This window comes from Gopherus flavomarginatus, chromosome 17 (assembly GCF_025201925.1).
Source record: "Gopherus flavomarginatus isolate rGopFla2 chromosome 17, rGopFla2.mat.asm, whole genome shotgun sequence".
In the NCBI taxonomy this organism is placed as follows: domain Eukaryota; kingdom Metazoa; phylum Chordata; order Testudines; family Testudinidae; genus Gopherus; species Gopherus flavomarginatus.
This window is the reverse complement of record NC_066633.1, coordinates 10673813-10688431: the sequence shown is the minus strand read 5'-3', so window position 1 is coordinate 10688431 and position 14619 is coordinate 10673813. Positions and strand designations below refer to the sequence as shown.

The window sequence follows — 14619 nt, the reverse complement described above, 5'->3', positions numbered from 1 at the left end:
TTTTATCCAATAACTATGCTTATCAGCAGCTTTTCCATACTAGCTCAGTCTTCCACCTGAGGTGTTGTTTGCCAGATTTTTTATGTGTTGCGTTTTGGTTACAAATTATAATTAATTAGTTTTAGTGGCAATTATTGCTTTGGAAGCATCAGTTTAAGATTGGCATCTGTTCAAATTCCCCTGTCTCCATCTGCTGGCAAGGAAGGAGGATACTCAGACATCGGGGACTGGTATAAAAATGGCTCAATAGAAATGGGTTTTGACTCTTTAAAATGCATATAAAATGACAATATATCAATTATTCTGTCTGCTCTGAAAACACATTATAAAATTGCATTTTCTCTGTTGTCTGAGGCCTGGTCTACACTACGCATTTAAACCGAATTTAGCAGCGTTAAACCGATTTAACTTTGCACCTGTCCACACAATGAGGGCCCTTTATATCCATATAAGATCTCTTTAAACCGGTTTCTGTACTCCTCCCCGACGAGAGGATTAGCGCTGAAATCGGTATTGCCATGTCAGATTAGGGTTAGTGTGGCCGCAAATTGACGGTATTGGCCTCCGGGCGGTATCCCACAGTGCACCACTGTGACCGCTCTGGAAAGCAATCTGAACTCGGATGCACTGGCCAGGTAGACAGGAAAGGCCCTGCGAACTTTTGAATTTCATTTCCTGTTTGGCCAGCGTGGAGCTCTGATCAGCACGGGTGGCGATGCAGTCCCAAATCCAAAAAGAGCTCCAGCATGGACCGTACGGGAGATACTGGATCTGATCGCTATATGGGGAGACAAATCTGTTCTATCAGAGCTCCGTTACAGAAGACGAAATACCAAAGCATTTGAAAAAAATCTCCAGGCTGTGATACAGAGTCCACAGTACAGTGCTGTGTGACAAGCGTAACGGAAAGCCAAAGAATCAAATGGTGGACGCTCATGGAGGGAGGGAGGGGGTACCAAGGACTCCAGCTATCCCACAGTCCCCGCACTCTCCGAAAAGCATTTGCATCCTTGGCTGAGCTCCCAATGCCTGTAAGGTCAAACGCATTGTCCGGGGTGGTTCAGGGTATATCTCGTCAATTTACCCCCCCTCTCCCCCCGCGAAAGAGAAGGGAAAAAAATGGTTTCTTGACTTTTTTCAATGTCACCCTATGTCTACTGCAGCTGCTGGTAGACGCGGTGATGCGGCACTGAACAGCAGCATCCTCTCCCCTCACTTCCCAGGTGGCAGACGGTACAGTGCAGAAGGACTGGTAGCCGTCCTCGTCATCATCCCATGAGCGCTCCTGGCTGGCCTCAGGTGAGGTCGGCTGGGGGCGCCTGGGTAAAAATAGGAATGACTCTCAGTCATTCCCAGCAGATGGTACAGAATGGCTGGTAACCGTCTTCATCGTAGCAACTGGGGGCTGAGCTCCATCAGCCCCCCCACTTTCATGTCTAAAGAAAAGATTCTGTACTGCCTGGACTATCATAGCAGCAGGATGTTGGGCTCCTCTCCCCACTACCGTTTAATGTCCTGCCTGGGCTATTATAGCAGCTGGAGGCTGCCTCCCTCTCATTTTATCTCACTAAAAAGTCAGTTTTTCTTATTCCTGCATTCTTTATTACTTCATCACACAAATGAGGGGACACTGCCACGGTACCCCAGGAGGGTTAGGGGAGCAGGGAATCAATGGGTGAGGTTGTTGCAGGAGCATCCCCTAGAATGGCATGCAGCTCATCATTTCTGCAGGATCTGACACGGAGCGGCTGTGCTCTCTGGTACACTAATTCTCTAGTACACTTGCACCATATTCTAGGCAGGACTGACTCTATTTTTAGATACAACATAAAGGCGGGAATGACCCGGGGAGTCATTCCCATTTTTGTCTTTGCGCCCCCGGCTGACCTCAGCAAAGGTCAGCCAGGAGCACCCATGACAGCAGCACACGGTACAGAACGACTGATAACCATCTCTGCTATCTTGCAAAGGCAAATAATGCTGCTTTGTAGTGCTGCAGTACCGCCTCTGTCAGCGGCATCCAGTACACATACGGTGACAGTGACAAAAGGCAAAACGGGCTCCATGGTTGCCATGCTATGGCGTCTGCCAGGGCAATCCAGGGAAAAAGGGCACGAAATGATTGTCTGCCGTTGCTTTCACGGAGGAAGGAATGAATGACGACATTTACCCAGAATCTCCCGCAACACTGTTTTTGCACCATCATGCATTGGGATCTCAACCAAGAATTCCAATAGGTGGGGGAGACTGCGAGAACTATGGGATAGCTACCCACAGTGCAATGCTCCAGAAATCGACGCTAGCCTCGGTACATGGACGCACACCACCGAATTAATGTGCTTAGCATGGCTGCGTGCACTCGACTTTATACAATTTGTTTTACAAAACCGATTTATGTAAAATCGGAATAATCCCGTAGTGTAGACATACCCTGAGCTCCTGAAGTCCTCTACTACCACGTCCACCTTGTGTTACATTTTTGTTGGGTTTTCTTCAGTAGTTCTGATACTTGGGACACTTCTGAAGTAGTAGATTTCATTTTTAAGGGAGGGCTTCACTCCTGATTGTCTCCTCCTATGTTCTCCTACCAATCATAGTTAATCTCTTTCAGAATGTGACAGTTTAAATAAATGGTCACATGTGCATTGTAGGAAAAATGTGTTCCTGGAGTTGTGTATCTTTATCTTAATAATTACTAGTGTGTTTATTTTGATGTAAAAATCACCTATTTCAAAAAAATTTCATGAATTTGAATGTACTTAGAGTTGCTTATAGAGTTTTTTAAATCTTCCATAAGGACTGTCAGTTATTTGAACTCCCTGTTATGTTGCTTATTCCTCATGTCCTTTCAGTGATGTTTAACTGATATCCTTTTGTAATAAATTCTCTTAAATCCCCAAAGCCAATACACCTAAACACCCTCCTCCCCAGAGCCCAACCATGGCACCCACCCTTTCCCAGATGACCTCCTCCTCCCAGCCCAGGGATCAAGAAAGAGAAACAGCCTGATGCACAGTCCCAGAATTTCCTGTGTGCCACCTTCTCCTTCCCTGAGGACATGCTGGGAACTGCAGCTGCCAGGAACTCCCTGGCTCCCTTTCCCTCCCTCCAGCAGCCCATTTCTGTGGGGAAAAGGAAATTCTGCGCTTACAACGTTAATTTCTTTAAAATTTTGCATTGCACGCTGATGTAGAATAACCCCTAACTTTACAGTTACTCCTGGGGGAAAAGTGTCATAGTTTATCTTGTTTCCCTACTGAGTCCTGGCTACTATCATGTAGGATATTTTGTACTTTTACTTATCAAAGGATAAATAATTGGTTTGATGCTATTTCCGCGACTCTCTCTCATTAAAAGGCAGATCAGAAGCGGTGCACAGAAATTTCCTTACTAGATGACATTTCATCGCAATGTCCGATCGTTTGGGGCAAATAACCAAGGGAAAGGATGGGAAAAGCAAGTACTCGACACTCAGCCTGTTTGATAAGTATAAAGGAAAGTCAATAGAAGCTATCAGAACTACAGGTAAGGAATGCCAGAGGCAAGCTAGTTAAGGTTTTTCTTGCAGGGTATGTCTTTACTGCAATGTTAATTCAGTTGATTGGCACCTGCGTGTGAGCAGCCACACTGCAAAACCAAACTTGAGTAATATGTCCCTACTGGTGCTACCCTCACCTGTGTATGTCGCTAGGATTTCTGAGGATATATCCCATGGCTCTTTGGTGCAGTAAGGTGCACTCTGATGGTTGCATGTAAGATACAGGAGGCAATTGTCCCACTCTGCTCAGTGCTGGTCAGGCCTCAGGTGGAGTATTTTGTCCAGTTTTGTCCACACTTTTAAAAAGGTGTGAACAAAGAGGAAGAGTCCAGAGGAGAGCAACAAAAATGATAAAAGGTATAGAAAACCTGACCTATGAGGAAAGCTTTAAAAAAAATCTGGGCCTGTTGAGTCTTGAGTAAAGAAGACTGAAGAGGGACCTGATGATGATCTTCACATAGGTTAAGGGCTGTTATAAAGAGGATGGTGATAAATTGCTCTTCATGTCCCCTGAAGATAGGACAAGAAATAATTGGCTTAATATGCGGCAAGGGAGATTTAAATTAGATATTAGGAAAAACTTGCTAACTCTAAGGATGGCTTAGTACTGGAAGTTGTGGAATCACTGTCATTGGAGGTTTTTAAGAATAGGTTAGACAAACACCTGTCAAGGATGGTCTGGGTATTCTTAATCCTGCCTGAGCACAGGAGACTGGACTAGATGACCTCTCAAGGTCTCATCCAGTCCTATATTTTTATGGTTCTTTCCCTGTTAGTTGTGGGAGAACTTGTCGGTTCTTTGGGCACATGGGGAAATTGTGGGAAGGCATTGGAAGACTATCAGCACTCAAGCAGTTTAACCTGTGTCCTCACTGCAAAGTGAACTGGTTACCAGTTCGATTAAAAGCCTCACTCAGGTTTTAGTCTATGCCCCAGGACAGCTAGCCAGAATGTAAAGCAAACTAAACTTTGGCCAGAGTGGTTTTTTTTATGCGGATTGGAGCTGGGTTAGGAGCCCAGGTGAACTCTGCAGTGAAAACATACCAGAAGTGGGGATACTGAGGTCAGAAAACTGAAACTAATAAGCTGGATTTATTCTGAACTCTGTGTGGGATGGAAGAGTGGACAGAAGGAAGATTATCTCAATTTAGTAAACTAGTTCTAGTGGTTAGAGCAGAAGGGACTTGGATCCAGGACTGCTGGATTCTATTTCTAGTGCTACAGATGTGTGGCCTTGGACAAGCCACTCAACTTCTCTGTGCCTTTACCTAGCTGTGAAATGGAGATGATGATAATTCTATTTACCTATGCGATTATTGGTGATGAGACATAATGCACTGTTTGGAAAGCACTCTGAGATCCAACAGAAAGACAGGTTCAGTCCCAGCAAAGTTGACTGAGCCAGTCTTCCTGCTGAAGAAGGTAAACTTGATGTTTTATGTGGTTTTCTAGGTGAGGCTTTGGGCTAGGGCTTTAAATAAAAACCCAAAGCCTTGTCTGATCTGCATCATTACTAACAATCCCAGGACACTTTTCATAAGAGGAAGGTTTTTGCCTCTGTTCTTGGCCAATATCTCCTGTCCTGTCACTGTTTTGTTTGGGTTACGTGTCAGCTGATTGTCAGTCCACCACAGAGGTGACAGCATTGCAGTGGTTCTTTTGGAGGAGAGAGTCTGTATAAATATGAAGTATTAATGTTATAAAAGTGCAAATTAGCATTGCAGTTGCAGTGTGATTCTGCAGGTTAGGGTCAGATTTTGCCACCCTTTCTCTCAGTAAATAGTACATATTTGTCCCATTGAAATGCCTATTTGTCCCATTGAAACAAATGGGACTATTTGAGGGGTAAGGCTGTAATTGAGGTAAATGAGGGTGGCAGAATCTAGCCCTTAGTGACCTGCTATCTCTCACCAGTTATTCCTAGACATGGCTTACAGAGTCTTGGGAAAGTTGCTGCTGCCCGGCGCATGCCACCTCCTGCAAACTTGCCAAGCTTAAAGTCTGAGAACAAAGGAAACGACCCCAACATCATTATAGTACCCAAGGACGGTACAGGATGGGCAAACAAGCAGGATCAGCCAGACCAAAAGAGGCAAGTGGAGCAATTCTTATGCCAAACCCTCTCAAACAAGAAACAGAAATTATACTCTGTCATGCTGAGCATTCTCTTTGGGCTTTACTAGTGACTTTTCCCCGGGTGGGATTGGTTACCATGTAGATTTAAGAATACTGTTGGACTACTAGATCTATAGAGCCCTGCGTATATACAAAATTTGTATCTGAGTCCGATCCGCAAACATGGTCTGCGGATAGAAAGCAGATATCCACTGATTTTGAGGGCTCTAAAGATCCAACCTCTTTCTTCATTCCTCTCAGCAGGAAGCACTCTGAATCAGTACTGAGCCAGTGCACAAGCTTCATATGAGGAGCCACTGTATTGCTAGTGTTGATTGTCTCCTTTACCCCACCTAATCTCAGTTGTTCTGTTGTCCTTTCCCAGTTCCAGTGTGACGACTGCACAGCTGCAGGAGTCGCTGCCGCAGCAGGGTTTGCAGAAGTCTGTCTCCAATTTACAGAAGCCGACACAGTCAATCAGTCAAGAGGTAGGTGCAAGTGGTGCTGATGACTACTGCTCAATTTTCCCCGGGCCCATGTAGCCTGAAGGTTGACTAATCATAGATCAGTGACCTCTGGAATGTTCTGCTGCTGTTAAATTATCAGTCTAGGCATATTCCTATATACCTTAGAAATCTATAGGAAGAGTTTAGCTGAAACCTAGGGAAAATGGATGAAATAGAAGGAACTTGATTTTCATTTGTTAAGCACTTTATTTTGGTTCTCATTTAAAGGTAGTTAGGTGACAACAGATCCAGTTGCTACTTCTGGCCAAATGTTTCACTTGATAAGAAGTGATTTGGTTGTGCGTGATAAACGGCGAGTGTCAGGGCCTGAAAAAATGAGACGTTTCCCCCACCAGTGAACGTTCAGACCTAACCCCTCTATAGCTGCAGAATTTAAGCTTCTACTGTAGCTAAAAATTCCAAACCTGTGAGATTTTTGGAAAGTCAAGGCAGAAGATGGGAGGTTGTTGGGTGTATGAGAGAGAGTGAAAGTCTTCCAAGCATAAGATGTGGCGTAGAAGGAGGCTGAAAGATGAGTGGAAGAATGTGTGGGAAAAGTGGCAGAGAAGGGAGACTTTGGCAGGGGAACAGACGGAGAACAGGCAGAGGAAATAGACAGGGAAGCCAGTGAAAGTGTCTAAAGCAGGAGAAGTCAGGGTCAGAATGAGGAAGAGGATTTTAACTGCAGCATTTTGGATAAATTGGAGTGGGGGAGTTGCAAAGAGAGGAGGTGGCGGTCTGTTGGAGGGCGGGGGCACAATCGGGATCTAGTAACATCTGGATTATACAGAGATCTGACCATGATAGCATTGTCTTGTTTTACTTTCACCCAGAAGGTGAGGAACTTTCACAAGGATCTCTTTTTTTTCTTTTTCTTTTTCTTTTTCTTCAGAGTACAAATTCAGTGCCAGGTGGACCAAAGTCATGGGCACAGCTGAATGGAAAGCCAGCAGGACAAGAAGGTGGTGAGTATGATTATGAATAATGGAGCAATGTACGTGCGCACTGCTTTATAAACACGCAGGATGAGGTCTCTTCCATGCTGCACTCCCAGTCTAAAGGCATGTCTAGACATAGGTAAACTTGCACTAGTATAACTACAGTGAGGTCATTACTGTCTGTGCTGTTAATGGCTTCTGCTTGACTGAGGATCCTGAAACCAAGGTAACATTTTGAGCAGAAAAATTAACTCCTTAAATTGGGATCTCAGTCTGATTGGGAATATGGCTTCTTTATACAAGATGTAGGTTCTAGTTGCCATGAATATTGGTGTTTAAGGCTCAGAAAGAATAGCAGTAGGCCTGTGGCACTGAGCTTTTAACAGACCAGAAGCCACTAGCTTGTCAAATAAAATTGCAGCATGTCTAAAGAATTAAATAGATTTAGAATTCAAAAATAGCTGTAACAAGCTTATGAAAGCTGTCTCAAAGCTCAGTCATCAAAGCAGAAGCTTACACTTACCCGAGGTGACTACCAGCACAGATACATATTTAACCTTTGTATCTTTCTTTTTTTTTTTTTTTTTGTAATTGCTACTTCCTCTGAGATTGTTGCCATATGGACCGCATCTAGGGTAGGTTTTAAATCTGTGAGTCAAATTAGCATCTCCTAGAGAACTGGTAAAACATTGCCCTCTAAGAAAGTGCTTATGTTCTTTGAGAACTCAGTGTATATCGGGCCATTGTTAAGGTACAGTACTTAAACCTGAGGAAAGAGCTACATGCAGGGCTAAGAAGAGCTTAATTAGAGGATAACTGAATCATAGAATCACAGAAATCAGGCTGCAAAGACTTACTAGGTCATCATGTCCTCTGTACCTTTTCTGCATCTGCTTTGAGCAATTGCATTTACAGTCTAGTTACAGCAACATTTCCCAGTATTAACAACAAGGATTGAGATCTTTGCCCATTTGCTCATTTATTTTAGTCATTGTGTCTTCCTTAAAGATCTCATTTTTGTTGAAGCATTGGGGAAAGTGGAGAATTTTGTAAATCTGCTGTACTGTAATATGGTGTGTGTGTTATGAATTGGGGTGTGATTACTGAATCTGTATATATTTCCTGTCCAAAGGAATCTTCAGGGAAAGCTGTTTACACTGCATTGCACTTACCCCCGTGCAGTGCATGCTGGGGAATTAGGCTCCATGCTGTTGATACTGGCACACAAATAATCCTTCTATTGTGCCACATTATCTGTTTGGGAAAAGCTTGCTTCCCGCGCCCCCTTTTGCCAAGTCATAACGTAAATCTGTCCTGAAAGATGCTAGTTAACTTTAGCTGTTCATGCTATTAGAATCCTCACTATTCAGACAGATCAGTGCAGTAATGCAGTATAGTTAGGAACTTTGGTACTATAAATGTTTGAGGTGTGACCCATCTCGTACATTTTACGAACATAAGAACAGCCATGCTGGGTCAGACCAAAGGTCCATCCAGTTCAGTATCCTGTCTGCCGACAGTGGCCAATGCCAGGTGCCCCAGAAGGAGTGAACCTAACAGGTAATGATCAAGTGATCTCTCTCCTGCCATCCATCTCCACCCTCTGACAAACAGAGGCTAGGGACACCATTCCTTACCCATCCTGGCTAATAACCATTCATGGACTTAACCTCCAGGAATTTATCTAGCTCTCTTTTAAACCCTGTTTATAGTCCTAGCCTTCACAACCTCCTCAGGCAAGGAGTTCTTACATTTTAAGACTGATAACTTTTGCCAAATGTTTTATTTGGAAATGCTACGTATAGTACTAACTTTTTTAACTGGAAACCATTTTCAACAATGGGATGAAGAACCACGGTTTTGACCATGCAAGATCCTATGCTGTGAAAGAGCATCTATGAACATGTTACAAAGTAACGTTTTTTAAAACAATCTCTCCAGAATTTAAAGGGACACTGTTAAAATAGGTTATGCTCTAAATTTTGGTAGTCTGTAAATGTTTTTGTGCTTTTACCAAAAGTGATAGAAATATTTTCATTTAAACTAATTTTTAAAGAAATTGCAAAGTAAATGGTAGGGTGGGTTTTGTTTTGGCTTTTTTTATTGGTTGATTTGTGTTTTGTTTTTAATTGACTAATCCTCTCCCTTATTGGAAACTTAAACACAACAGCACTGACTTAATGTATGAGTTCCAGAAAGTGAAACTGACTAAACAGGCCAATTCTGCTTCACTCTTCAGAGCAGAATGTTAAAGATCTTCTGGTGTGTTTAATAAGCACAGGTGGGGTATGTAACATACAATTTTGAAATGGGCATTTTATTTGAACAGTGCCCCTTCTTCGAGTGCTTGCTCATGTGTATTCCATAGTAGGTGTGCATGCTCGCCACGTGCACTGGTGCCAGAAGTTTTTCCCTTAGCAGTACCTGTGGGGGGAGCGCTGCTGCGACCCCAGAGTGGTGCCTCAATAGCGCGCTATAAGGGGAGCCGCGCAATTCCTTCACCCTCAATTCCTTCTTGCTACCAGTGACGGTGCATTGGAACTACCTGCTCCAGCTTTGCTGCAGCTCATCCCAGAACTCATTTCATTGTTAGTAGTACCTGTGGTAGTTAATTCAAGAAAAGTTTCAGTTTAGTCAGTCAGTTAGTGTTTGGGCCAGGGCATGCCCCGGCCCCAGGGTTTAAATTGTTCAAGTCTTGCAGGCATTCGATGCCCAGAAGTAACCTGCACGCTGACTGTCTCCGCTGCCTGTGCGAATCTCACAACGACCGCTGTAAGATCTGCAGGTCCTTTAAACCCAGGGCAAAAAAAGAGAGAGACATTAGACTTTGGGCCCATCTCGTGGAGTCGGCACTGGCTCCATCCCCGGTACGCTGAGTGGAATCGTAACTGGGCACTTTGTCTTCAGTGCACAGCGATCTCTTGGCACCTCCTGGTGGCCAGCACTGCTCCCTGTCGAAGAAGCAGAGGAAGGCTCTATCTTCTCAGAAGTGTCGAGAGAAAGCAGGGTGTGTGGCTAGACCCGTGTTGGGCAGCCCTAGTTCCCCCACAGGCTCCAGAGCTCCGACTCATGTCTAGCGGAGCAGCCGAGTTGCATTGGCTCAGGCCTCTCTGGATGGTCTGGATGCCCTTGACACCAGAGGCCCTGCAGGCGGTCAAGGACATTATGACTCTACAGGTGCTCGGGGCACTGCCGGCTCCTGGACCCTGCTCTAGAGGCAAGCCGCTGCTGGGCTATTTACAGTCGACACTGACCCGACACATATCCCAGTTGGGGACTGCTCTCAGGCCTGCTTGCCGCTCAGTGTCCTGTCAGGACACAGTTTCCGGCCTCTGCTTTCATCACCCACCAAGTTGTCTGATCGGGTGCTGTCGGAGCGGAGCTCCAGGCTGCTCCACACTGAGTAGGGAGTATCAGCGGGACAGGCACAGATGCCGTAGACGCTCCCATTCTCGGCTAGATGTGGAGAAGGCAAGATGTTCTGAAGGGGTCAGGTATGTCCTCCTAGAAAGTAGGAAGCCATCCATGCTCCGAGCCTACCTAGTGAAGTGGTCCTGGTTTTCCAGGTGGGCAGGCGAGCGGGGTACTTCCCCAGTGACTGCCCCGATCCAACTTATTCTTGAGTACCTCCTTCACCTTAGAACTCAGGGCCTTGCGCCTTCCTCTGTCAGGGTGCACCTGGCAGCTATTTTGGCATTTCATCCGCTGGTCTAGGGCTGCTCGGTTTTCTCCCACGCCATGACTGGGCTTTTCCTCAAGGGGCTAGACCTGTCCTTTCTTTATGTTAGAACCCTAGTTCCTCAGTGGGATCTAAGCTTGGTGTTATCCTGTCTAACAGGGCCCCCATTCAAACCCCTGGCCAAATGCTCATGGTCTCACCTTTCATGGAAGGTAGCCTCCTCGTAGCTGTCACTTCAGCCTGGTGGATTTCAGAGCTCAGGGCCCTGACCTGCGACTCCACTTAAGCAGCCTTTCACAAGGAAACGGTGCAGCTCCGCCCACACCCTGCATTCCTCCCTAAGGTGGTCTCTGTTTTTCACATGGGCCAGGACATCTTCCTGCCTGTCCTCATCCCCAAACCTCATGCCTCTAGCGAGGATTGCCTCCTCCATACGCTTGATGTGCGCAGGGCGCTCGAAGTTTATCTGAACTAGACTAAGCTGTTCTGCAGGTCCTCGCAACTCTTTGCTGCTTCAGCCGAGCGTGTGGGGGGTCAACCGATCTCCACCCAGAGGCTTTCCTGGTGGATTACATTGTGAATCCACACATGCTGTGACCTGGCAGGGGTTCCCTCTGCATCTATTGTGAGGGCACACTCGACAGGCTTCGTCGGCTGCCTTTGTGGCCCATGTCTCTATCCAAGACATCTGTAGAGCTGCTCCCTGGTCCTCAATACACACGTTCATGTCACACTATGTGATTGTCTCCCATGCCAGGAATGACGCTGGCTTTGGTAGAACTGTGCTTCCGCCAGGGAATCTATGAACTCCTACCCACCTCCATGAGACATAGCTTGCAGTCACCTACTGTGGAATGCACATGAGCAAGCACTCGAAGAAGAAAGGACAGTTACCTGTTCCATAACTGGCATTCTTTGAGATGTGTTGCTCATGTCTATTCCACATCCCACCCTCCTTCCCCTCTGTCGGAGTTGGTCCGGCAAGAAGAAACTGAGGGTGGTGGGAGTGTGTGGCTCCCCTTGATAGCTAGAAACTCAGCAGAGTAACTCTCCATTAAGAACAACTGAACCTGGGCAGATCTGGTCAGTGATCTGTATATTAATGCTATAAAGGAAGGCAGTATATGTACCACAGTTATTTGTAACTTTTCACAGAGAACATTACAGGGAGCATAACAACATAATTGTGCAGTGGACAAATAACAAAAGTTGGAGGAATCCGAATATAAACATTGAGTGCTTCATAGCATTTCTGAAGTGAGCTTGCTGAATTTTCATTTCCAGTTCAGTGTGAATGAACATATACAAAAATAATCAGAGAGCTGCAGAACTTTAATTAGTTTTGTTGAACACAGGAATTTAAATGAAACCCATGCATTAGTAGTGGCTAGGTACTTCAGTATGGACGTGTGTTGTCATGTTAGCCACAGCCAGACATGTCACTAACTAGTTAGCAAATGCTGGGGCAGGCAATAATTTGTGTTTGTGCTAGAAACTGAGATTTTCTCGAAACATTTTTGTGCTATAGTTTGTGGATGATCACAAACAAGGCAGGGCTGTTGCAGGAGGAAGCAGACTTGTCTTATTTGAGTTGTGCTTTTATTCTTCAACAGGTTCAAGGGCCTCAAGCCGACTATTATCCTTCTCTCCCGAGGAATTTCCGACGCTGAAAGCAGCTGGCGAGCAGGACAAGGTTGGCAAAGAAAAGGGCGCCTTAGATCTGTCGTATGGGCCAGGACCAAGCCTCCGCCCCCAGAGTAAGTAAATGGCAGCATATTGCGTTCCTGCCAGCCACCCACAGCCCTTTAGATTACTTTAAAGAAGGTAGAGAAATGGCCATCAGGCCAGTCTGCAGTAGTTGCGCATGGTTCCACTCCTGTGTTGTCTGTCACTCCTACAAGCCTCCATGGTCTGCTTGGCTCAGCAAATTAACAACAGAATCTTGGGGCTGAAATCGGGTACTTGAGTTCTGCAGAACAGGCAGCTAAATATTTACTGTCATCTGCCTAATAATTACTTAACCTTCTTCCCTCACACAAAGAAAGAGGGATTTTTATGTTGGACTGTGAGACTCAAATGAAATATGTTTGGTTGTGTCAGTTCTGTTCCCTAATGAACATTTGTCCGTAGCACAAACTATCACTTAACTGTAGCAGTACTTTTGATAGGAAATACCCACTATTGGGATAGCAGAGATGGTGTATGTCCGTATTTGGGCTCACTGACGGCTAGGTGCATGCGTAAGCTTGCCAAAGCCACTTCTGCGGCAATTCCTTGGTAACAATTGATGCTATCAATCTCTTCTATGAAATGTCTGTAAATTTTCCATTGTTCCTTGGTTTGTTCTTTCTCTCCTTTGACTTTAATTACGAAGCCACCAGGTTATTCTGGGCCTGGAAACTCTTTGCTTGAGGATCTTCGACATGTGCCCCCCCACACTCTCACATGTATTATTTCATTTTCAGATGTCACCAGTTGGAGGGAGGGCGGTGGGAGGAACATTATCTCTGCCACATCTCTGACCGCCTCCCCTCCTGAGCCGGGCATCAAGACCTCTAGCACAGGAGATGGAGCCCCCTCCTCAGTGAGTGCCAGCGATCCTAAGGAGCCCTCTCTCCGCCCGGCTCAGCCTATCCGTAAAGGGGCTTCGCAGTTCATGGGAAATGCGTACCACCCACCTACATACCATGACATGCTACCTGCTTTTGTAAGTCCCTCCGCTCCCACAAGCTGTGCGCGCGCGTCTGTTTCTCCCTGATTTTAGGGTGTCACCATTCCCACTCAAAGGAATTAATAGTGTGTGAGGGGAGGGAAATGTTATGTCTGGGTCTGCTAGCAGAAGCACTAAATTTCTATCCCCTCCCCTCCCAGGTATTGCTCTGGGACTGCTGAGATCTCTTTCCTTATTTGTCTTTCCATTCCCATCTTGTAGATTTCTCTGACATTTGTCCTCAATAGCCAACATTAGTGCAACATCGATCCCCTCCATTCAGAAAGAAATGTCTGTGCCCACTGAAAATCCTCATTACCTCTCAACTGGCACCGTAAAGGATGGTATCCAAGATGACACCATGCCTGCCAATCAGATAAATCTGAAATGTTCTCTCTCCCTTCCCAACCCTAGCACTACAATGACCTTGTAATATAGTTTGGATATATATTTATAGTTTTGACAAAGGAAAACCACTATGTTTATCATTGTTCTGTTTCAGATGTGTCCACAGCAGTCATCTGAGGTCCCTGGATCACTGGACCGTGGGTCTTTCCCCCTTCCTCAGCTTCGGCTTCAGCCCCGTGTCCCTTTCAGACAATACCAGATGAATGACCAAGATGGGTAAGGCCTCCAGAACTGACTAACTTGCAGAGGAAAATGAATATAGGACAAGTTCCTTATCTTATGCAAGAGTCTTGTGAATGAGCCAGCCTGGTGGATAAAGCTGTATGCCTGGCTTCATTTAAAGCCTTAGTGTTTTGCTTCCTCTGCAGCAGGGTCAGGCAGTGTTACAGAGGCAGGAAGCTGAGCTTCCAGAAGGTGAGGAAGTTCAGCACATAGTTCAAGGAACAGAAGAACGTCAAAAGGAATCCTGTCCAATCCTAGGTCATAAGGATGGTGTCTGTGATCTATAGGCATCCAGAAGGGGCTATTGGAGGCTCTAATAATAAATGAGGGGAGGGAGGATTTAAAGGGCAATAATAGTTGTTTGTAGGCTCGCTGCATAAGCATGTGACACACAATGTAGCTTAAACTGGTGCATTGTTATAAACTGAAGGCATATAGATTTCCCTGCGCTTTCCATCCTTCTCTTTTAACTGGTGTTTGCAGCAATATCTTTTTGTCTCACC

The 14619-nt window shown here is 45.4% G+C and overlaps 1 protein-coding gene across 5 annotated transcripts in view; it reads left to right on the top strand.

The window, feature by feature from the left end:
* The window catches only part of PRRC2B (proline rich coiled-coil 2B), a 91550-nt gene that overhangs the window by 36238 nt on the left and 40693 nt on the right, over window positions 1–14619 (top strand). For 4 of the 5 annotated variants that reach the window (XM_050926090.1, XM_050926087.1, XM_050926089.1 and 1 more), the window contains exons 1-2: window positions 13334–13483; window positions 13989–14110. In XM_050926090.1, the coding sequence (XP_050782047.1) occupies window positions 13433–13483; window positions 13989–14110 (173 nt within the window). In that variant the 5' untranslated portion in view covers window positions 13334–13432. Of the gene's footprint in view, window positions 1–3357; window positions 3526–5452; window positions 5631–6038; window positions 6142–7051; window positions 7125–12389; window positions 12534–13241; window positions 13484–13988; window positions 14111–14619 lie in introns of those variants that run through there. The other variant, XM_050926091.1, reaches the window with a different exon arrangement.